The 24,023-nt window shown below is 45.9% G+C and overlaps 1 protein-coding gene across 1 annotated transcript in view; it reads right to left on the reverse strand.

Annotated features, from left to right (window-relative positions):
* Positions 1 to 23,420, reverse strand: part of LOC139276218 (cell adhesion molecule DSCAM) — a 699,015-nt gene extending 675,595 nt beyond the window's left edge. Inside the window, exons 1-2 of the mRNA XM_070893864.1 lie at positions 23,162 to 23,420; positions 22,132 to 22,278 (exon numbers count right to left, since the gene is read on the reverse strand). Coding sequence (XP_070749965.1) covers positions 22,132 to 22,278; positions 23,162 to 23,405 — 391 coding nt within the window. The 5' untranslated portion in view covers positions 23,406 to 23,420. The remainder of the gene's footprint in view (positions 1 to 22,131; positions 22,279 to 23,161) is intronic.
* Between the last annotated feature and the right edge of the window lie 603 nt (positions 23,421 to 24,023).

A 24,023-nucleotide genomic window follows, 5' to 3' on the forward strand; every position in this document is an offset into this window, starting at 1 on the left:
ACAATATTTATCCCTCAATCAACATCGCTAAAACAGATTATCTGGTCATTATCATATTGCTTGTTGTGCGCAAATTGGCGGCCATATTTCCTACATTCCAACAGTGATTACACTTCAAAAAGTAATTAATTGGCTGTAAAGCGCTTTGGGATGTATGGTGGTTATTAAAGGCGCTATATAAATACAACTCTTTCTTTCCTTTCTTTTATGTTGTTCTAGATCTTCACTCTGTCGAAATCAAGACTCAAGACATTTCCCCTACTGATTCTTTCCTCAAAATTATACAAATGTTCACCTATGTAAGTCTTCACAATTTCAAACCACCAGCTTCTTGTCAGCTAATTCTCATCTTCAAACATTGTGGTTTCCTGCACCATGGCCTTGGCCTCGCATCTTGATTTCTCAATTTTAAAAGGTTAAAATACCTTTCCAGTCGAATAAACACAAAGAATAAACTGCTGGTGGGGAAGAAAGCGATGATATCAAGATTTAATTATCCAGCCTCCACTGGCTGGAGTCATACCTAGCACAAAGGAAGATGGTTGTGGTGGTTGGAGGTCAATCATCTCAGTCCCAGGACATCGCCGCAGGAGTACCTCAGGGCAGTGTCCTAGGCCCAGCCATCTTCAGCTGCTTCTTCAATGATGTTCCCTCCATCATAAGATCAGAAATGGGAATGTTCGCTGATGACTGCACAGTGCTCAATGCCATTCACAACTCCTCAGATAATGAAGCAGCCCATGCCTGCATGCAGCAAGACCTGGATGACATTCAGGCTTGGGCTGATAAATGGCAAGTAACATTCGCTCCACACAAGTGTCAGGCAATGACTATCGGCAACAAGTGAGAGTCTAACCACCGTCCCTTGACAATCAACAGCATTACCATCGTCGAATCCTCCACCATCAATATCCTGGGGGTCACCATTGACCAGAAACTTAACTGGACCATCCACATAAATACTATGGCAACAAGAGCAGGTCAGGGGCTGCAGTGAGTGTCTCACCTCCCGACTCCCCAAAGCCTTTTCACCATCTACAAGGCACAAGTCAGGAATGTGATGGAATACTCTCCACTTGCCTGGATGAGTGCAGCTCCAACAACACTCAAGAAACTCGACACTATCCAGGACAAAGCAGCCCATTTGATTGGCACCCCATCCACCACCTTAAACATTCACTCCCTGCATCACTGGCGCACCATGGCTGCAGTGTGAACCATCTAAAAGATACACTGCAGCAACTCGCCAAGGCTTCTCTGGCAGCACCTCCCAAACCCACGACCTCTACCACCTAGAAGGACAAGGGCAGCAGGCAATTGGGAACACCACCACCTCCCTGTTCCTCTCCAAGTCACAAACCATCCTAACTTGGAAGTATATCGGTCGTTCCTTCATCATCGCTGGGTCAAAATCCTGGAACTCCCTCCTTAACAGCACTGGTGGGAGCACCTCCACCACACAGACTGCAGCGGTTCAAGAATGTGGCTCACCACCTCCCTCTCAAGAACAATTAGGGTGGGCAATAAATGCTGGCCTTCATCCACAGCCCATGCACGAATAAAAAAAAGTTCTGATTATGTCATGAACAGCAGGATACGATCATTAGAACAGTTTGATATAAATCAATATTTTAAACTTATCAGGTGTTTGCTACTCCTATTAGTGTGAAGTCTGAAACTTTATTTTTAAATAACTCTGCTCCCCAACATATCTATGCACTAGATCTATAAATCAATATTATTCAAATTCTCATCCTCATATTCAGTACTCCCCATAGTCTCACCCCTCCCTATGTGTGTAATCTCCAAGAGCCTTACAACCCTCCAAGAACTCTACTTTCCTACAATTCTGGTCTTTAACTGAAGGGGAGGTGCGTTGTGGCGCGTCAGTGCTATGTGGAGCGTCCACGAAGTGCTGACTTCGAGCGCTGCGCTGATGCCTCAAGAGTGCCCCGAAACAATGTGGAGAGCCTGAGGCAGCGCTTCGCCTTGTTTGAGGAGCGCCGAGGGCAATTCTACGCTGGGGGCGGGAAGGTTACTGCCCCCTGATGGGGCACGGGGAAATTCCGGCCACAGTTTGTATTATTGCCATGAATTTCACGGCTGACTAATTCAGGGTGGCATTAAATGGAGACCTAAACATGAGTTGCTTGCTTCTTTGCCTGCTGCCCACATGTTACAGACGTGACTGGGAGAGTTGGACATAGATTTGCACTTACCAGAAAGGAACCTGCATTTTAAAACAATCGCATGGGCTGCCTAACCTATCCCTCCTGGATGACAGCTTGACTTTATTAGTGGAGATCTTATGTGGGCCTCTAACATTTATTCTAATATATTCCGATATGATGCAGATCAAAATTCACACTCAGAGCCGGACTGTATGGAACGGGCGCTACTGAAGTAGCACCAGGGAAGCAGCCGTTAACTCAGCTAGGTGTCACCCTTTCCGGGTCAGAGAGCTCACCCCGATGCAGTGGCACAAGGTACGTGTTCAATTAAATATGAGTGATGCATCTCGCCTGAGGCCCTGGCAGCTCAACCGCGGCATTTTATTTCTTTCCCCGTTCATGCAAACAAGATCGGATACTTTAGCCCTCCTCCAGTCCAGCAAAGTTTGGAGAAACAAGCTCCCATCTTCTGTCCTGCTCCACTGCACCAGCCAGTCAATTTCTATAAGGCAATTTCATTCAGTCGCCGAGGTTGAGCCCCCAATGTATTCCCCACATTTTGGTGAATTAATAAAGGCCGACACATGGCACATGTGCATTATAAAGTTGATATAAATTGTTCATTGTGCTTCCGAGATGTTCTTAAAAGAGAAAAATGAGGGGCGGCAGTCAGTCCGGTCAGATCTCTGAAGTAAAATCGCTTTCTTCAAAAATTGATGAGGCTTTCAAAAGTGAAGGAGCACCTGATGGCTCGATGTATAAATGCAGTGCGCAGCGCATGATAGTGAAGCATAATAAAGGAAGAAAGAAGAAAGACTTGCATTTATATAGCGCCTTTCATAACCAGCGGATGTCTCAAAGCACTTTACAGCCAATGAAATACTTTTGGAGTGTAGTCACTGTTGTAATGTAGGAAACACAGCAGCCAATTTGACCAGTTAGCCTGACATCCATCGTAGGGAAAATGCCAGAATCTATTATTTTACTGAGTCTTCCTGACTGTTGCCAGTCTCTCTACAGACATTGCTCCAGAGACAGCAGTCGGTGATGTCATGGCACCGTGCACACACACAAATGCTCTCTGTAGTGACGTCATCACCAAACATCAGATGTCACTGGCCTTCGCATGAACACTGGCTAAAATATTGCCGTCGTTCTGCACCTTAAGCATCTACTCCCTCCACCACCAGTCACTAGCGTGTACTACCGACAAGATGCACTGCAGCAACTCTCCAAGGCTTCTTGGATCGCGCCTCTCAAACTGTCGATTTCCACCGTCGAGAAGAACAAGGCTAGCAGGTGCATGGGAACCACATCCACCTCCAAGTTCTCCTCCACACCATCACGACTTGGATATTTATCGTCGTTCCTACAGGGTCGCTGGGTCAAAATCTTGCAACTCTCTACCGAACAACACTGTGAGATTAACTTCAAAACACGGACTGCAGCGGTTCAAGAAGGCGACTCACCACCACCTTCTCAACAGCAGTTAGGGATGGGCAATAAATACTGGCCTTGCCAGCAACGCCCATATCCCGAGAATGATTTTTTTTTTACGTTGCGAAGCAGGTGACCGCCACAATGCACCCGGTCCACAGGAAGGTCAGCTTCCATTAGAAAGGCAAGTGTGGAGGAACGGTGAGTTCACTCATTCTCCAAAGACATGGGCCAATGATACACGTGTCGCTCTAGTCACTGTCATTATGCGAGGATTTGCAGGGATTTGCTACTTTAGGTATGCATTGCCTAAACCAGATGGGCAGGTATGTGAGGCAAGGCTGGGGCACAAGCAAGGTGTTCAGGTGATGGTAAAGGCATCATATGGGGATTCCACAAATGTGCATCGCCCCGACTAGGACACTACAACAACAACTTGTATTTATATAGCACCTTTAACGTAGTGAAACGTCCCAAGGTGCTTCACAAGAGTATTATGAGATAAAAATTTGATACCAGGCCACATTAGTAGAAATTAGCGCAGGTGACAACGAGGTAGGTTTTAAGTTGCGTTTTGAAAGAGGAAAGTGAGGTAGAGAGGCGGAGGGTTTAGGTAGGGAGTTCCAGAGCTTGGGGCCTAGGCAACAGAAGGCATGGCCACCAATGCTTGACCGATTATAATCAGGGATGCTCAAGAGGGCAGGATTAGAGAATGGAATATTAAAAAAATATTTATTTTTGGGCTTTTCCCTATCTTTGAGAATTTCAGTGAAGTACAAGAATTAGTAGTGGACTTTTACTCAAGATGTGTGCCGTAAACATATCTAAAATAACTATCAGCTGGAGAGACAAAACCTAATCCCTCTGGAGTTTATAAGGCATCAGTGGGATGGAAACTGTGATTGGGCCAGTCTCGGTAGGAGATGGCAATTTGATGCACTGTAAGTTTTTATGTTTTTTTTATATCTTTATTCTGCTTTTGATGACTGTTTTTTTTTAGAAAGCACTTAGAATACAAAGATACCAAGTAGTGCTTGAAATGGCTGTGTAGGCTGTAAACCTTCCACTTAGTCATTAAGCACTGCAGATTATCAGAGAGATGGGAAAAGCAGGCTGGAGGGTGTAGGCGCTGTATGGCAAGTTGCTATTGATGAGGTTAAATGCCGATTCCTTACCACAAACCAGAATACACATTAATGCAGGGTGTGCTATCGTAAAGTTAGAGAATCACACAGCATCGCAGGCCATTCAGTTCATCGTGCCGGCTCTTTGAAAGAGCTATCCAATTAATTATTTATTTTTTTATCAACATTCCCACTGCCGGGATTCTGATTGTGCTCTTCTGAAATCAGGCAGCAGTCTGTGCATGGGAGATGGACCAGAGGTGGCCATTACTCTGATTGTCTGTCTCTTCCCATGGAGAGGTGTCCGAGCAACACTTAGGGCTGGATTTTCCGGCCCTTTGTGCTCCAGGTCGTGCCCCGGGGTGGCGTGAAATTGGGCGGCGAGGTGTCCTGCGTTCGGTCGCCAGCTTCGGGTCGGGTTTTGCGACGGCGCAGAGCATGCACCGCCGGGAAGAGCTGTGCCGGGTGTGCAACGTCTCTGGTTGCGACACCGGCAGTAGTTTTGACTCGAGCCCGACCCGTACGCCTGGAATCACGCCTCGGAATGACCGCCTGGGAAACCAGAGCGGTCCAGCCATGCCAGCGGCAGTGAGGAAGGTAAAGTGCTGTAAAGGTACGTGCAAGTGTTTGTTCTTTTAATTTGTTCAGCGATTTGTGTTGTGGTGGCGTGGGCAATGTTTTGGGAATGTTTTTGTCATGTATTCAACTGTCAGTGTAATCCATGTATAAACTGATGTAAGTTGTACACCGTGAGAACACTGACCACTAGGTGGTGAACTTGTGGGAGACACTCCTAACCTGGACTTTCAGGTATAAAAGGGGAAGCTCCACCCACCTTCATCACTTCAGTGCTGGCTAATAAAGGTTACAGACTACGGGCCTCATGTGCATTTATACTGTACAGTAAGGACATATTTGTTTTTGTGGGGTTTTTAAGGCTCATGGGGGGAAAGGAATCGAAGGAGATGCAGATAGGGTTAGATGCAGAAAGATTGGGAGAAGTTTCATGTGAAGCATAAACACTGGCATGGACCAACTGAGCCGAATGGCCTGTTTCTGTGCTGTAGACTAGATGTAACAATAATTCCTCAGCATTTTGAGATGGTGCTAAACGACTTGATATAAATACAAAAAAAATCTCCGAGAAGACAGGATAAAATGCAAGACAACCAGAAAAAGACAAGAGTAATCGGAGAGTAAAGAGTTAAATACTGAAGCATATAGACTTCATTTTGTTTACCCATGATTCTCTGTGGCAGCTGCATTATTAATTCATAGATTTATTGATTTTTTCCCTCCTGCCTTCAGTCCTGCTGACCTGGTTAATGTGACAGCTCTGAGCAGCAGAGCTTCACACCACACTAGCCAGTAAAAGGGAACGCACCAGCAATGGTCTCCACGGCATGCAACTAACTATAACAATATCGTACGTACGAAGGCAAGCCCAGGAACTTTATGAGTCAGTGACTTGTGGAATAACCCTCCTGCCCCTTTCTCTCCGCCTCCGTCCTCCCCTCATCACCACACCTTCTTTCCTGGAGGATAGTGACCAGATGCCTGGTGTGCGAGGAAAGCACACAGGCAAAAGGAGCTTTCCCAATGGCTCAGAAAGTTTATCCAGTGAGCAGCCAAGTCATACAGACCAGGATCATCTCCAGCTGGAACCTGAACTGTTTGGAAGACTGGAAGAAAGAACGACAGACAGAAATTTATATAGCGCCTTTCACGACCACCGGGCATCTCAAAGCACTTTGCAGCCAATGAAGTACTTTTTGAGTGTAGTCACTCTTGTAATGTAGGAAACATGGCAGCCAATTTGTGCACAAGCAAGCTCCCACAAAAAGCAATGTGATAATGACCAGATAATCTGTTTTTTGAGGGATAAATATTGGCCAGGACTCCGGGGATAACTCCCCTGCTCTTCTTCGAAATAGTGTAATTGGATCTTTTATTTCCATTGAAAGAGCAGACAGGGCCTCGGTTTAACATTTCATCCAACAAGACAGCACCTCCGACAGTGCAGCACTCCCCAGGAATATCAACCTAGATTTTTGTACTGAAGTCCCTGGAGTGGGACTTGAACCCACAACCTTCTGACTCAAAGGCAAGAGTGCTACCCACTGAGCCACAGCTGACACTACAATAGGAACATTGCAATTGGTTTCAATGGTTATGGAAGAGGAAACAAAAATTGGCCAAAGTTCCTGACCATTAGCTAGTAACCACGGCTGGAACGTGCAGGTACATAGGTGTTGGATTGGCCTTGGCTCTCATGCTCCTACAGTCAAATAGCTTGCCAATATTCACTGTGAATAATGGCTAATGACGAGGTGTCAGAGGGTGCCCAGCCTCAATGGAACTCTACCCCAGTGAGGAGTCAACACCTACACAGGCAAGAAAGGAGGGAGAGAAAGAGCAATCTGTTGCGCTGCGCCTATCTCCTACTCTCACTGCTGTTTCAAATGCAGTGCAAGAGTAAAAGGGCAAAGGGAAGAGAGGATTCTGTCAGCTGGTGTCACAGAGACAGTGCCCAAATCATAGAAACATAGAAACATAGAAAATAGTTGCAGGAGTAGGCCATTTGGCCCTTCGAGCCTGCACCACCATTCAATAAGATCATGGCTGATCATTCACCTCAGTACCCCTCTCCTGCTTTCTCTCCATACCCCTTGATCCCATTAGCTGTAAGGGCCATGTCTAACTCCCTCTTGAATATAGCTAACGAACTAGCATCAACAACTCTCTGCAGTACAGAATTCCAGAGGTTAACAACACTCTGTGAGTTTCTCCTCATCTCGGTCCTAAATGGCTTACCCCTTATCCTTAGACTATGACCCCTGGTTCTGGACTTCCCCAACATCGAGAATATTCTTCCTGCATCTAACCTGTCCAATCCCATCAGAATTTTACATGTTTCTATGAGATCCCCTCTCATTCTTCTAAACTCCAGTGAATACAGGCCCAGTCAATCCAATCTCTCCTCATATGTCAGTCCTGCCATCCTGGGAATCAGTCTGATGAACCTTCGCTGCACTCCCTCAATAGCAAGAACATCCTTCCTCAGATTAGGAGACCAAAACTGAACACAATATTCCAGGTGAGGCCTCACCAAGGCCCTGTACAACTTTATGAAGACCTCCCTGCTCCTATATTCAAATCCCCGAGATATGAAGGCCAACATACCATTTGCCTTCTTCACCACCTGCTGTACCTGCATGCCAACTTTCAATGTCTGATGTACCATTGTTGCATCTCCCCTTTTCCTAATCTGCCGCCATTCAGATAATATTCTGCCTTCATGTTTTTACGACTAAAGTGGATAACCTCACATTTATCCACATTATACTGCATCTGCCATGCATTTGCCCACTTACATAACCTGTCCAAGTCACCCTGCAGCCTGGTGTCATCTGAAAACTTGGAGATATTACACTCAATTCCTTCATCTAAATCATTGATGTATATTGTAAATAGCTGGGGTCCCAGCACTGAGCCCTGTGGCACCCCACTAGTCACTGCCTGCCATTCTGAGAAAGACCCGTTTATCCCTACTCTCTGCAATAAAGTCCTCTTCACATGTAGCCTGGGGAATTCCTGTTTCTGTTACGTACAGTGCACCGCGTGCACACACCGTTTACACCGCACTATTCTCAACAAGGGTCATCGGCCTTCCCCCACTGTTGCATTGCCTCGTGAAACTGTTTACAGCCAACTCCGAGGCCCCATCGTGCGGCCTATTTAATGTATCTTACGTTTAAAATTAAACACAGGCTTTAAAGCTACACCATGGAACAACAGTGTAGAAGTGCCGAGTGTGAAACGCCTCTCAGTTTCATGGAGGCAGTAACCCGTTTAAAGACTTGCGTTAAACAAGATGTTTGATGACCGCAGTTGCTCCACCCCAGCTCTCTTTCCCACAGCGTAACTTCGAGGTCACATCTCCACATATTGAGGTGGGTTTTGCAATTGGTCTCATTCCTTCTGGTCGATCCCACTGAATGTGTGCCCCCAGTGCTGAGACATCGTTTGGCATCTTCACTATGGCCGCACTGTCTCTCACTTGTCCATCCCTGCTCTAAACAACTGCGATTTATCAGAAAATGAACAAATCTCACTTTCCCCAAACTTAGTGTTTGCTGAAATTCAGCCACCGAGGCAGAATCCAATATGTTCTTCTGCCCACTGTAGGATGGAAGAAATATTTGCACTGACAAGTTGCTGGGGCAGACCAATTTTGAAATTCAATACGAAATAAAATTCACAGAGTGCCTCCATTAGCATTGTATTGATCGCTGGGTCTCTTTGCAACTCAGATGCTATGGACTTGAATCTCGTACAGGATAATATAAGTAAGCTTTTAGTCAGATTAAAACGCAAATAATTGCCAACAGAAAATGGAAACAAAGCTGAGGATATGGGTGTAAGATATTCTAACTTTTTACCCAAACACACTGAAAGAAAAAGGATAGAAGGCAGCAAATGCTTTTTCCTTTCCTATTTACCTACCAGCTGCTGGGTATACATTGAGCTGCCAGAATGGCAGGCTTTAAACAAGAGGCACATACAGAGCATGCTGCAAGATAAACTTCTCATCATCATAGGCAGTCCCTCGGATTCGAGGAAGACTTGCTTCCACTCTAAAAATGAGTCCTTAGGTGGCTGTACAGTCCAATATGGGAATTACAGTCTCTGTCACAGGGTTGAAGGTAAGGGAGGGTAGGACTGGTTTGCCGCATGCTCTTTCCGCTGCCTGCGTTTGATTTCTGCATGCTCTCGGCGATGAGACTCGAGGTGCTCAGCGCCCTCCCGGATGCTCTTCCTCCACTTAGGGCGGTCTTGGGCCAGGGACTCCCAGGTGCCGGTGGGGATGTTGTACTTTATCAGGGAGGGTTTGAGGGTGTCCTTGTAACGTTTCCTCTGCCCATCTTTGGTTCGTTTACCGTGAAGGAGTTCCGAGTAGAGCACTTGCTTTGGGAGTCTCATGTCTGGCATGCGAACAATGTGACCTGCCCAGTGGAGCTGATCAAGTGTGGTCAGTGCTTCAATGCTGGGGATGTTGGCCTGGTCGAGGACGATAACGTTGGTGCGTCTGTCCTCCCAGGGAATTTGCAGGATCTTGCGGAGACATCATTGGTGGTATTTCTCCAGCGACTTGAGGTGTCGACTGTACATGGTCCATGTCTCTGAGCCATACAGAAGGGCAGGTATTACTACAGCCCTGTAGACCATGAGCTTGATGGCAGATTTGAGCACCTGGTCTTCAAACACTCTTTTCCTTAGGCAAACTTCTAAGGATACAGTCAGTGACAGGTAGCAGTGATACATGTGTAGAATAACTCGAGTCACATCAGGAGGGCCTAACCCCTGAGATCTGGGGGGGGGGGGTCAAATGGGTTCATAGATCAGCAGCTCAATCACATCTAAACAAATCCCCACCTGCCCCACTGCTCCCCCTGCCATTCCCCTATCATCCAGAAACAGATTAAGTCAAAAAAGCATAGGATACATTTAATACTTTGAAGAGTTGATAACAGAGCTGGTCTTTATTTTACAAAATTGTACAGCCTCTCCTTCCAGGAACACATATTTCAAATCCAGGCAGACATTCCTACTATTTTTTAAAAATTTGTTCCTGTGATGTGGGCATCGTTGGCAAGGCCAGCATTTATTGCCCATCCCTAATTGCCCTTGAGAAGATGGTGGTGAGCCACCTTCTTGAACCGCTGCAGTCCATGTGGTGAAGGTAGTCCCACAGTGCTGTTAGGGAGGGAGTTCCAGGAATTTCACCCAGCAACGAGGAAGGAACGGCCAATATATTTCCAAGTCAGGATGGTGTGTGACTTGGAGGTGAACTTGCAGGTGATGGTGTTCCCATGCGCCTGCTGCCCTTGTCCTTCTAGGTGGTGGAGATCGCGGGTTTGAGAGGTGCTGCCGAAGAAGCCTTGGCGAGTTTTCTGCTTCTGTCCATGTATGGAATGACATCAGTGCAGCCCATGGTATCAGGACAGATAACTCATCCCTTCCGCAGCTTTTTACTGATGCGTCCTCTCGTTGTTTATTGATGTTTATTTTATGTTACACGATTAAGGGTGTGATGCTCAGGCAGAGTTCCAGCTCTGAGCTGCCACATGGACTGTAAGAGAAAATTTGTACCTCAACAGATGCCGCAAAGGTTTCAGTGAAAACTTCTCCAAAGCGGCTTTCACATTCGAAACCTTCAATCCGTAGGACACTGAGAAGTGGAGAGGAACAGAGGGACCTTGCAGTGCAGGTCCACAGATCCCTCAAGGTAACAGGACGGGTAGATAAGGTGGTTAAGAAGGCATACCAGATACTTGCCTTTATTAGCCGAGGCATAGAATATAAGAGCAAGAACTGCTTGTTATGCTTGAACTGTATAAAACACTAATTAGGCCACAGTTGGAGTACTGTGTGCAGTTCTGGTCACCGCATTACAGGAAAGATGCGATTGCACCAGAGAGCGTATAGAGGAGATTTACGAGAATGTTGCCTGGACTGGAGAATTTTAGCTATGAGGAAAGATTTGGGCTGGGTTTGTTTTCCTTGGAACCGAGGAGGCTGAGGGGAGACCTAATTGATGTGTATAAAATTATGAGGGGCCTAGATGGAGTGGATAGCAAGGACCTATTTCCCTTAGCAGAGGGGTCAATAACCAAGGGAGCATAGATTTAAAGTAATTGGTAGGAGGTTTAGAGGGGATTTGAGGAGAATTTTTTTCACTCAGAGGGCGGTGGGATTTGGAACTCACTGCCTGAAAGGGTGGTAGAGGCAGAAATCCTCATAACATTTAAAAAGTACTTAGATGTGCACTGAAAGTACCGTAACCTGCAAAGCTATGGACCAAGAGCTGGAAAGTGGGATTAGGCTGAATTGCTCTTTGTCGGCCGGTGCGGACACGAAGGGCTGAAATGCTGTAAATTGCTATAATTCTATAATTCTATGATCCTGTGCATGAAGCCCATTACAAAATATGTATTCCTCTGGCAGCTCTTCCAGCGCACCCTCATTTTGTGGGTGACCACCTCATTTCCAAATAATTATCTCTTGTTTGGAAGAAGCATGTATGCACTTACTGCATCACTTTGCTTATTTTGTACCAAACCCAATAAGGGAGGAGTTTTTTGATGCAACATCGCAAAGCTTCTGGGGTTGGGGTTGGGTGGGGGATGTGGACTAACACAGCCCCTCAATCCTCAGGTCATTTAGCGACACTTCACACCCTCAATGTTTGATTTGACACTTTCCTCAGGTTGGAGGTACTACCATCGCCACACTTTTTACCATTAAACCCAATATTAATAAAAAATACAGCTTCTTTGAATATTTCTGTGATTTATCCACTGCCAATGCTGCTGGTGGTCCCAAAGGGATACTGTCCCGTTAAACACGTTGACATTCCGAAATTTATAGCGTGAGAAAATTAAAATTACCTTCATCCCACCCACCTCATTAACTAATTGAATAAAATGCACCTAAAACAATAATAATAAATGAACCATGCCCAAACACTCTTACATACAGGTGACCTTTCTCAACATATGCCATCAGCTTCCCTGACCTCTGGCATTTGAAGCCCTTTTAAGGGCTTGCCTTGACACATGCCTGTTTAAAATATTTCCTCAGGGGAGGTAAATGTAGGTCGCCTTTATAGAACACATCCGCAGGCAAGAGATCGTGAGCCCCCGTTAAATCAAACTCAATTTGTTTGGTGACAGCTTTACGACTGAACATCAGTAACGATAAATATCTGCAGTGGATCAATTAAAGGGATCAAGTTGTCAGGAATAGTTCTTCAAGGCAACATTTGAATCTATATTTTTGATACAAAAAGCTAGGTTTTTCCAAACCTCATGGATCTACCAAAGAGCTGATGCCAGGCCCTTTAAGTCCTCTTTATTGACCGGAATCTATCCACGTATTGCTGGGTCTGCATTTTTGGACAATCTTAATTGAATCCAGTTTTACAACTCGAGCTCCTGGGAGCAGGAGAGCAGTGTTCCCTTGTTGGAAAGTGTGCCGTGTTTCTTGTTTTGTTGCCATGGTTTCAAGGAAAGGTTAATAAGCCCCATGACCTTTGCAGGTCTTTGGTGAAGTGGCGAGATATTGAAGATTGTTTCTTGGGCTTATTGCACTGATCTCACTCTCAAGTAACTCGTCACAATGTCATGACTCGATCAGTCTTGCCATTCCTTTGATAATCTCTCAGTGAAAATGAGCAGCCTTCAATCAAACCTCATGATAGGACCACCCAAATTCTGAACCTTGTTAGGGAGAGGTTCACCTTAACTGCTTCTGTGCGACAGAGCAGCATGGAAGCGAGATTTATCCATCACAATTAAATAATCCAGTCATTACTGTAGCATTAACCTTCCTGCAAAGAGAATCTGTGGCCAAAGTATAACCTTCTCATCATCATAGGTGGTCCCTCGAACGAGGATGACTTGCTTCCACACCAAAAGGGCTGAGTTCACAGATATTTCAATGAAGGACCCGATATTTCAGTCCTGAACTCCAGGGGTAGAAGATGCCTGTGCGTGGATTTTTTTAACGTGTGGTGACCGTTGCAAATCAGCCACCACATGGGCTTGATAGAGCTAGGCCTTTATCCAGTGGCAAGGGTTAACCAGGACGACTGGAGACCTGCTCTGCTGCACGGACCTAGTGCGCACACATATAGAAACATAGAAACATAGAAAATAGGTGCAGGAGTAGACCATTCGGCCCTTCGAGCCTGCACCACCATTCAATAAGATCATGGCTGATCATTCACCTCAGTACCCCTTTCCTGCTTTCTCTCCATACCGCTTGATCTCTTTAGCCGTAAGGGCCATATCGAACTCCCTCTTGAATATATCCAATGAACTGGCATCAACAAATCTCTGCGGTAGGGAATTCCACAGGTTAACAACTCTCTGAGTGAAGAAGTTTCTCCTCAACTCAGTCCTAAATGGCTTATCCCTTATCCTTAGACTATGTCCCCTGGTTCTGGACTTCCCCAACATCGGGAACATTCTTCCTGCATCTAACCTGTCCAGCCCTGTCAGAATTTTATATGTTTCTATGAGATCCCCTCTCATCCTTCTAAACTCCAGTGAATGCAGGCCCAGTCAATCCAGTCCTGCCATCCCGGGAATCAGACTGGTGAACCTTCGCTGCACTCCCTCAATAGCAAGAACGTCCTTCCTCAGATTAGGAGACCAAAACTGAACACAATATTCCAGGTGAGGCCTCACCAAAGCCCTGTACAACTGCAGTAAGACTTCCCTGCTCCTATATTCAAATCCCCGAGATATGAAGGCCAACATACCATTTGCCTTCTTCACCACCTGCTGTACCTGTATGCCAATTTTCAATGACTGATGTACCATGACACCCAGGTCTCGTTGCACCTCCCCTTTTCCTAATCTGCCGCCATTCAGATAATATTCTGCCCTCGTGTTTTTGCCACCAAAGTGGATAACCTCACATTTTTCCACATTATACTGCATCTGCCACTCGTTTGTCCACTCACCTAACCTGTCCAAGTCACCCTGCAGCCTTTTAGTGTCCTCCTCACAGCTCACACCGCCGCCCAGCTGTGAGTGTCATCTGCAAACTTGGAGATATTACACTCAATTCCCTCATCCAAATCATTAATGTATATTGTAAATAGCTGGGGTCCCAGCACTGAGCCCTGCGGCACCCCACTTGTCACTGCCTGCCATTCTGAAAAGGACCCGTTTATCCCGACTCTCTGCTTCCTGTCTGTCAATCCGTTCTCTATCCACATCAATATATTACCCCCAATACCATGAGCTTTAATTTTGCACAACAATCTCTTGAGTGGGACCTTGTCAAAAGCCTTTTGAAAGTCCAAATACACCACATCCACCGGTTCTCCCTTGCCCACTCTACCAGTTACGTCCTCAAAAAATTCTAGAAGATTTGTCAAGCTTGATTTCCCTTTCATAAATCCATGCTGACTTGGACCGATCCCATCACTGCTTTCCAAATGCGCTGCTATTTCATCTTTAATAATTGATTCCAACATTTTCCCCACTACTAATGTCAGGCTAACCGGTCTATAATTACCCGCCTTCTCTCTCCCTCCTTTCTTAAAAAGTCGTTTTACATTAGCTACCCGCCAGTCCATAGGAACTGATCCAGAGTCGATAGACTGTTGGAAAATGATCACCAATGCATCCACTATTTCTAGGGCTACTTCCTTAAGTACTCTGGGATGCAGACTATCAGGCCCCGGGGATATATCGGCCTTCAATCCCATCAATTTCCCTAACACAATTTCCCACCTAATAAGGATTTCCTTCAGTTCTTCTTTCTCACTAGACCTTCGGTCCCTTAATATTTCCGGAAGGTTATTTGTGTCTTCCTTGTGAAGACAGAACCAAAGTATTTGTTTAATTGGTCTGCCATTTCTTTGTTCCCTATTATAAATTCACCTGAATCTGACTGCAAGGGACCTATGTTTGTCTTCACTAATCTTTTTCTCTTCACATATCTAAAGAAGCTTTTGCAGTCAGTTTTTATGTTTCCAGCAAGCTTCCTCTCATACTTTATTTTCCCCTCCTAATTAAACCCTTTGTCCTCCTCTGCTGAATTATAAATTTCTCCCAGTCCTCAGGTTTGCTGCTTTTTCTGGCCAATTTATATGCCTCTTCCTTGGATTTAACACTATCCTTAATTTCCCTTGTTAGCCACGGTTGAGCCACCTTCCCCATTTTAATTTTTTACTCCAGACAGGGATGTACAATTGTTGAAGTTCATCCACGTGATCTTTAAATGTTTGCCATTGCCTATCCACTGTCAACCCTTTAAGTATCACTCGCCAGTTTATTCTAGCCAATTCACGTCTCATAACATCGAAGTTACCTTTCCTTAAGTTTAGGACCCGAGTCTCTGAATTAACTGTGTCACTCTCCATCTTAATAAAGAATTCTACCATATTATGATCACTATTCTCCAAGGTGCCTCGCACAACAAGATTGCTAATTAGTCCTTTCTCGTTACACAACACCCAGTCTAGGATGGCCAGCCCTCTAGTTGGCTCCTCGACATATTGGTCGAGAAAACCATCCCTAATACACTCCAGGAAATCCTCCTCCACCGCATTACTACCAGTTTGGTTAGCCCAATCTATATGTAGATTAAAGTTGCCCATGATAACTGCTGTACCTTTATTGCACGCATCCCTAATTTCTTGTTTGATGCTGTCCCCACAGTGTGGGCTGGCCCGTGCTGCCCCTGGACCCTCGGCTCTCCTGGGCCCCGTACCCCCATTTGCCGCATCCCCGCCACGATCACTCGCCGCTCCTCCGCCACGATCGCTTGCCACTTCTCTGCCACAACATGCGCCGCACCTCCACCACACTCTCTCGCCGCTCCTCCACCACGATCTCTCGCCACTCCTCCGCCACGATCCATCGTTGCTCGTCTGCCATGATCTCACGCCGCCCCTCCGCCACGCTCTCTCGCCGCCTCTCCGCCACGCTCTCTTGCCGCTCCTCCGCCACACTCTCTCGCCGCTCCTTCACCACGATCTCTCGCCGCCTCTCCGCCACGATCTATTGTTGCTCGTCTGCCATGATCTCTCGCCGCTCCTCTGTCACGCTCTCTCGCCGCCCCTCCGTCACGCTCTCTCGCCGCCCCTCCGTCACGCTCTCTCGCCGCTCCTCCGCCACGCTCTCTCGCCGCTCCTCCGCCACGCTCTCTCGCCGCTCCTCCACCACGATCTCTCGCCGCTCCTCCGCCACGCTCTCTCGCCGCTCCTCCACCACGATCTCTCGCCGCTCCTCCGCCACGCTCTCTAGCCGCTCCTCCGCCACGATCTCTCGCCGCTCCTCCGCCACGCTCTCTCGCCGCTCCTCCGCCACGCTCTCTCGCCGCTCCTCCGCCACGCTCTCTCGCCGCTCCTGCGCCACGCTCTCTCGCCGCCTCTCCGCCACGCTCTCTCGCCGCTCCTCCATCACGATCTCTCGCCGCTCCTCCGCCCCACACATACATCCTCACTGGGCACCGCCTTCCCACGGCCAATTGGCTAGCAAACAGGATTCATTAATCGATTAGCTGCTTCTTGATTGTAATCAAAAAGCCTTTTATTGAACCCATCCCTAATATTTCTGTAACTATTTTAGGAAGAACAATGTGATACCAGAGAGCACAATCAACCAGGCACATTTCAAACAACGAGAGCTGCTCAGCACTAGGCAGGCCTTACCACCAGCTTCTGGAGTCCGGCTTTTTCGTGTTCCAGGGATGTGGTTTATTGAACTTGAAGCTCAGGGCCACATTATGATTCAATTGATCATGGTTCAGAGTCTAAGGAATCTCATTGTCAGGCATAGAAGCAACCTTCTGCATTTATGTGCAGGGGGAGGGGAGGGAGGGGGAGTGAGGGAACATTGAACATCACATTTGCTGCATTTTGTATGGTATTCTGGAGAATTAAGACACTTTTCTTTATATTGCTGTCCAGAACTATATAGGTCGGTGCACTGTAATTGTCCTCCGAGGATGAGGAGTACATATTCAGTCACTCGGTGTCAGTAGTTAGTCCCTGATGGAAAGTGTAGTTGGGTGGGTGTTGGGCGAGGGCAGCATCAAGCGTGGCTGTCATGTACCCCACAGTATGATAATCGGCCAACATTCTCCGTCAGGCTCACACATGATGAAGAACGATCACATCGGCAAGGAACCTGAGGCAGCTTTTAGTGGCTGTCGGACTGTCGGAGCAGCAAACTTCAGGTGCAATGGTACTACATTCCTATGTGCATGGTTTCAACAAAACCGCTCCCTCCGGTTTTTCATCCAAGTGAGCACCATTCATCCATGGGCTTAGAGGGTAGATGTCGGCACATTTCTCTTTTGATAAGATAGCACACACAGGGCTTTATCATTTAGTGACTCCACTTAACAGAATGGCATCTCTGGCTTAAACATGTTCCGCCCCTATTACCGCAAACATCTCCGGGAATGGTAGTCTGCCGAAATTGAGATTTTAAACACAAAAATAATCACGTAAACGATAGTGGTAAATGTTAACGATTAATTCGGCTGCACTTAAACAAAATTGTTTATGCGATTTCCACCAGTCATGGAACGCACCCAGTGAGCCAACAGACACTATATTCCGGTACCCTATATACCGGTACCCTATATACCGGTACCCTATATACCAGTACCCTAAATACTGGTACCCAATATACCGGTACACTTTATACTGGTACCCTATATGCAGGCGCCCTATATACCAGTACCCTATATACTGGTACACTATATACCGGTACAGGATATACTGGTACCCTATATACTGGTACCCAATATACTGGTACACTATATACAGGCACCCTATATACCAGTACCCTATATACTGGTGCACTATATACCGGTACGCTATTTACTGGTACACGATATACCGGTACACTATATACTGGTACACTTTATACTGGTACCCTATATACTGGTACACTATATACCGGTACAGGATATACTGGTACCCTATATACCGGTACCCTATATACTGGTACACTATATACCGGTACAGGATATACTGGTACCCTATACACCGGTACCCTATATACTGGTGCACTATATACCGGTACCCTATTTACTGGTATACTATATACCGGTACACTAAATACTGGTACACTGTATACCGGTACACTATATACTGGCACCCTATATACCGGTACCCTATATACCGGTACAGTATATACTGGTACCCTACATACTGGTACACTATATACCGGTACCCTATATACTGTTACCCTATATACCGGTACCCTATGTACCGGTACACTATATACTGGTACACTATAGACCGGTACCTTATATTCCGGTACACTATATACTGGTACACTATATACCGGTACACTGTATACTGGTACCCTATATACAGGTACCATATATACCGGTACCCTATATACTGGTACACTATATATCGGCACACTATATACCAGTACGCTATATATCGGTACCCTATCTACCGGTACACTATATACTGGTACCCTATATACCGGTACCTTATATACTGGTACCCTAAATACCGGTACCCTATATACTGGCACACTATATACTGGTATGCTATATACCGGTAAACTATATACTGGTACCCTATATACCGGTACCCTATATACCGGTATGCTATATACCAGTACGCTATATACTGGTACATTATATATCAGTACACTGTATACCGGTACTCTATATACTGGTACGCTATATACCGGTACCCTATATACTGGTACATTATATACTGGTACCCTATATACCGGTACCTTATATACTGGTACACTGTATACTGGTACCCTATATACCGGTACCCTATATACAGGCAACCCTATATACCAGTACCCTATATACTGGTACACTATATACCGGTACAGTATATACTGGTACCCTATATACCAGTATCCTATATACTGGTGCACTATATACCGGTACCCTATATACTGGTACACTATAAAACGGTACACTATATACTGGTACACTCTATACCGGTACACTATATACTGGCACCCTATATACTGGTACAGTATATACTGGTACCCTACATACCGGTACCCTATATACTGGTACCCTATATACTGGTACACTATATACCGGCACCTTATATACTGGTAAACTATATACCGGTACACAATATACCGGTACCCTATATACCAGTACCCTATATACTGTTACCCTATATACCGGTACCCTATGTACTGGTACACTATATACCGGTACCCTATATACCGGTACACTATTTACTGGTACACTATAGACCGGTACCCTATATACTGGCACACTATATACTGGTATGCTATATACCGGTAAACTATATACTGGTACCCTATATACCGGTACCCTATATACCGGTACGCTATATACTGGTACACTATATACCGGTTAACTATATACCGGTACGCTATATACCGGTACCCTATATACCGGTATGCTATATACCAGTACGCTATATACTGGTACACTATATACCAGTACACTGTATACCGGTACTCTATATACTGGTACGCTATATACCGGTACCCCATATACTGGTACATTATATACTGGTACCCTATATACCGATACCCTATATACTGTTACCCTATATACCGGTACGCTATATACTGGTACACTATATACCGGTAAACTATATACCGGTACACTATATACCGGTACCCTATATACCGGTATGCTATATACCGGTACGTTATATACTGGTACCCTATATACCGGTACCTTATATACTGGTACACTGTATACTGGTACCCTATATACCGGTACCCTATATACTGGTACACTATATACAGGCACCCTATATACTGGTACAGTATATACTGGTACCCTACATACCGGTACCCTATATACTGGCACCCTATATACTGGTATACTATATACCGGTACCCTATATACTGGTACACTATATACCGGCACCTTATATACTGGTAAACTATATACCGGTACACAATATACCGGTACACTATATACCGGTACCCTATATACCGGTACCCTATATACTGTTACCCTATATACCGGTACCCTATGTACTGGTACACTATATACCGGTACCCTATATACCGGTACACTATATACTGGTACCCTATATACCGGTACCCTATATACTGGTACCCTATGCACCGGTGCTCGATATACCGGTCTCTCGCAGGTAGCAGCAGGTTGGGACCATAAAAGGAGCAGCGAGCGGTGGCCATGGACAGTGTGGAGGCCACTACAAGGTCCAGCGCGAGCTGGTGCAAGAGGGCAACGGCAGCGAAGAGTGACGTCAGCAAGGTCCAGGTCGGTGATTGGAGCGTGGGCAGATACAGCAGGAGCAGTGAGATTCAGGCGAAGGAGCTGTGAGAGACTGTGGAGGGATGTGATTGGGGCCCAAGTTTGGGACCCAGAAGAAGTGAAGGCCCAGGGACAGCAAGGGTCAGCCTACACTGTGATATGTGTGCGCACTAGGTCCGTGCAGCAGAGCAGGTCTACAGTTGTCTTTGCTAATCCTTGCCACTGGACCAAGACCTAACTCTGTCAAGCGCATGTGGTGGCTGGTGTGCAACGGCCACCACACATTAAAAAAATCCACGCACTGGCACCTTCCACCCTTGATGATTGTAGTTCGGGTTCTTCATTCGAAACACCCGTGAACTCATCCTTTTTTTAGCGTGGGAGAAAGTCATCCTCATTTCGAGGGACTGCCTATGATGATGGTGATGGATATACCAGTGCTCGATATACTGGTGCTCAATACACCGGTACTTGATATACCGGTACTCGATATAGCTGTCATGTATGTAACCACAATCTAACACCACTGTATTACTGTGTACACTCAACCTAGATGCACACCTTGACCACAAGGGGTGAACTTGTGGGAGACACTCCTTACCTGATCACACAGGTATAAAAAGGGAGGTCCCACGCAGGGTCATCGTCTTTGGAGTCCTGTGAATAAAGAGTTAAGGTCACAGAGTGACCTTGTCCCCAGAATGTGCCTTGTGTGATTTCATGCTGTAGAGTAAGGACTTTACAATAGCGGTACTCGATATATTGGTACTTGATATACCGGTACTCGATATACCAGTAATCGATAAAGCAGTACTCGATATACTGGTACTTTAAGGCATGACATAAACCAAGACTTATAGCAACGTCTCGCCTATTGCTTCAAGTCTTGCTATGTGACTAGCCCTGCCTACCCGTCCTACACATCCTGGACATGTAGATGACTGAGTTAGCAAGGCCTCGCAGCAAATAGCATACCCGATAGGTGAATTGGTGCATTACCGATGTGAAGCCATCAAGCAAGACATAGCGTGTTACACCAACAGTCTTTACAGCTCTCCTCAGCCACATCCCAACATTAACCAAACGGACAATGGAGCAGGCCCTGTAAAGATGAAGGTAAAATCCAGGTCCACACCAAATACCATTGGGCCTTCTGGACAAAATATCATTGACTTTTGCCCAAAATTCTTCAGAGTGCAGTGAAGATAAAGGTGGATACTATCCATTACACAATGGGACAAGCACCTTTTTTAGGCCAATTCGACAGAATTCCCTCAAAAATATCCTCCAACTACAAGTAGAAAGTGGAAGGGAACACTTGACAGTTTGCAAAGTCTAATAACCAGATTGGTGGGATGCCCAGAAGGCCTATTAATAGAGCTATATTTCCACCAAACTCGGTCAACACATGGAAACTAGCAATTCATGTAAAAAACTGGAAAAAAACACAGTTCTTCAACTTCAACATGGACATCTACTGGGTCAGTCAGAGATTATCAGCATGTAAAGGACTTCTAATATTTACCCACAAGCAAAGCATCTTTTTTACCATCACACTGAACCTGTCTACCTTAAGGCAGGTTGAAAAGAGACAAACCTGACCTTACCTGAGACAAGTGAGACTGTGTCTTTCTCCCATGACACTACAGTGATATAAGTCTCCACAGAGGAGGGGATAATGCACTTGAAGACCGCTACATTCCCTCGCATGGCTTTCTGGTCCTCCACACGGACCGTGTAGGGCTCTCTTAAAACTGGGGACAGAAAAAGTAAGTGGGTTAGTGCTGCCAAACAGTAACAATGTTCAATAAATAACTCGCATTTATATAGCACTTTACACGTAATAAAACGTCCCAAGGCACGTCACAGGAGCGTTATCAGACAACAATTGACACCGAGCCATATAAGGAGCTATTAGGACAGGCAAAGAGGTAGGTTTTAAGGAGCCTCTTAAATGAGGAAAGTGAGTTTGAGAGATTTAGGGTGAGAATTCCAGAGCTTACAAGCGACTAAAGTTATACGCAGTCAGTTTATCAAAACCCACTGCATGCTACCTGCACCATAATGACTCTGAGGCACTGATGGCGCAGTGGGTTAGTACATTGCCCTTTCACTCATAGAACCTTGGTTTAATCCAGCCCAGGCTGAGGGAAATTGGGATTATTCTCCTTCCAGCAGCAAAGGTTAAGGGGAGATTTAATAGCGGTGTTCAAAACGATGAGGGGTTTTGACAGAGTACTTGGAAGATGCTATTTTCACTGGCTGGAGGGTCGGTAGCCAGAAGACATGGATTTGAGATAATTGGCAAAAGTGCCACAGGGAAATTAAGAGAATTTCTTTGCTCAGCGTGTTGTTGTGATCTGGAACGCACGGCCTGAAAGGGTGGTGGAAGCAGATTAGTAACTTTCAGAAGGGAATTGAACGTAAGCTTGGAAAGGAAAGATTTGCAGGGTTATGGGGAAAGAGTAGGGGGGAGCGGGACTTATTGGGTAGCTCCTTCAAAGAGGCACAATGGGCCGAATGGTCTCCTCGTGTGCTGTACCATTCTTTGATTCTAACTGAATGAAAATGCAAACAAGGAACGGACCAACATTGTGACACAGTCTACTGTAGGAAGCTCATTATCACTCGACTCACCGGCCTTAATGTGAACGTCCTGACTTCTAATTTTCCCTGAAGGATTTTCTGCTGTGCAATAGTACGAATTGTCATGGATTAAGTTATTATAACTTGAAGGGGGGAAGGGGAAGATCTGGAGAGTGCCATTCGGATGGACGTGTCGGATCCCTGGGACGTCGTACATCTCTTCTCCGGTTGCAAGGTACCAGCGCAGGGTTGTTGGGGGATTCCCTGATGCAGGGCATGGTAACAGTGTACCCATGGTGCTAGCAAAGACTACCTCTTGCAAAGATCCATTGACAAAATATAAGCTGGACCGCAGATCTTCACTGGCAACTGTAACGAGACAAGACAAAGCGATTTGTTTTAAAATGCAACAAAAAATCCAACATCCTTAAATTAACAATAGGTATTATTATACTCCATCACTAACTCTGTCAGCCGTGGCTCAGTGGGTAGCACTCTCGCCTCTGAGTCAGTAGGTTGTGGGTTCAAGTGCCACTCCAGAGACCTGAGCACAAAATCTAGGCTGACACTCCGGTGCAGTGCTGAGGGAGTGCTGCACTGTCGGAGGTGCTGTCTTTCAGATGAGACGTTAATCCAAGGCCCTGTCTGCACTCACAGGTGGGCATAAAAGATCCCATGGCATTATTTCGACAAAGAGCAGGGGAGTTATCCCCGGTATCCTGGCCAATATTTATCCCTCGACCAACTAAAAAAACAGATGATCTTCTCATTTATTTCAGTGCTGTCTATGAAACCATCATGTGAGCAAACTGGTTGGCGTATCTCCTGCATTACAACAGTGACTACACTTCAAAAGTGCCTCATTGATTGTAAAGCGCTTAAGGACGTGAAAGGTGCTATATAAAGGCCAGCT

This window comes from Pristiophorus japonicus, chromosome 11 (genome assembly GCF_044704955.1).
Source record: "Pristiophorus japonicus isolate sPriJap1 chromosome 11, sPriJap1.hap1, whole genome shotgun sequence".
In the NCBI taxonomy this organism is placed as follows: Eukaryota; Metazoa; Chordata; class Chondrichthyes; family Pristiophoridae; genus Pristiophorus; species Pristiophorus japonicus.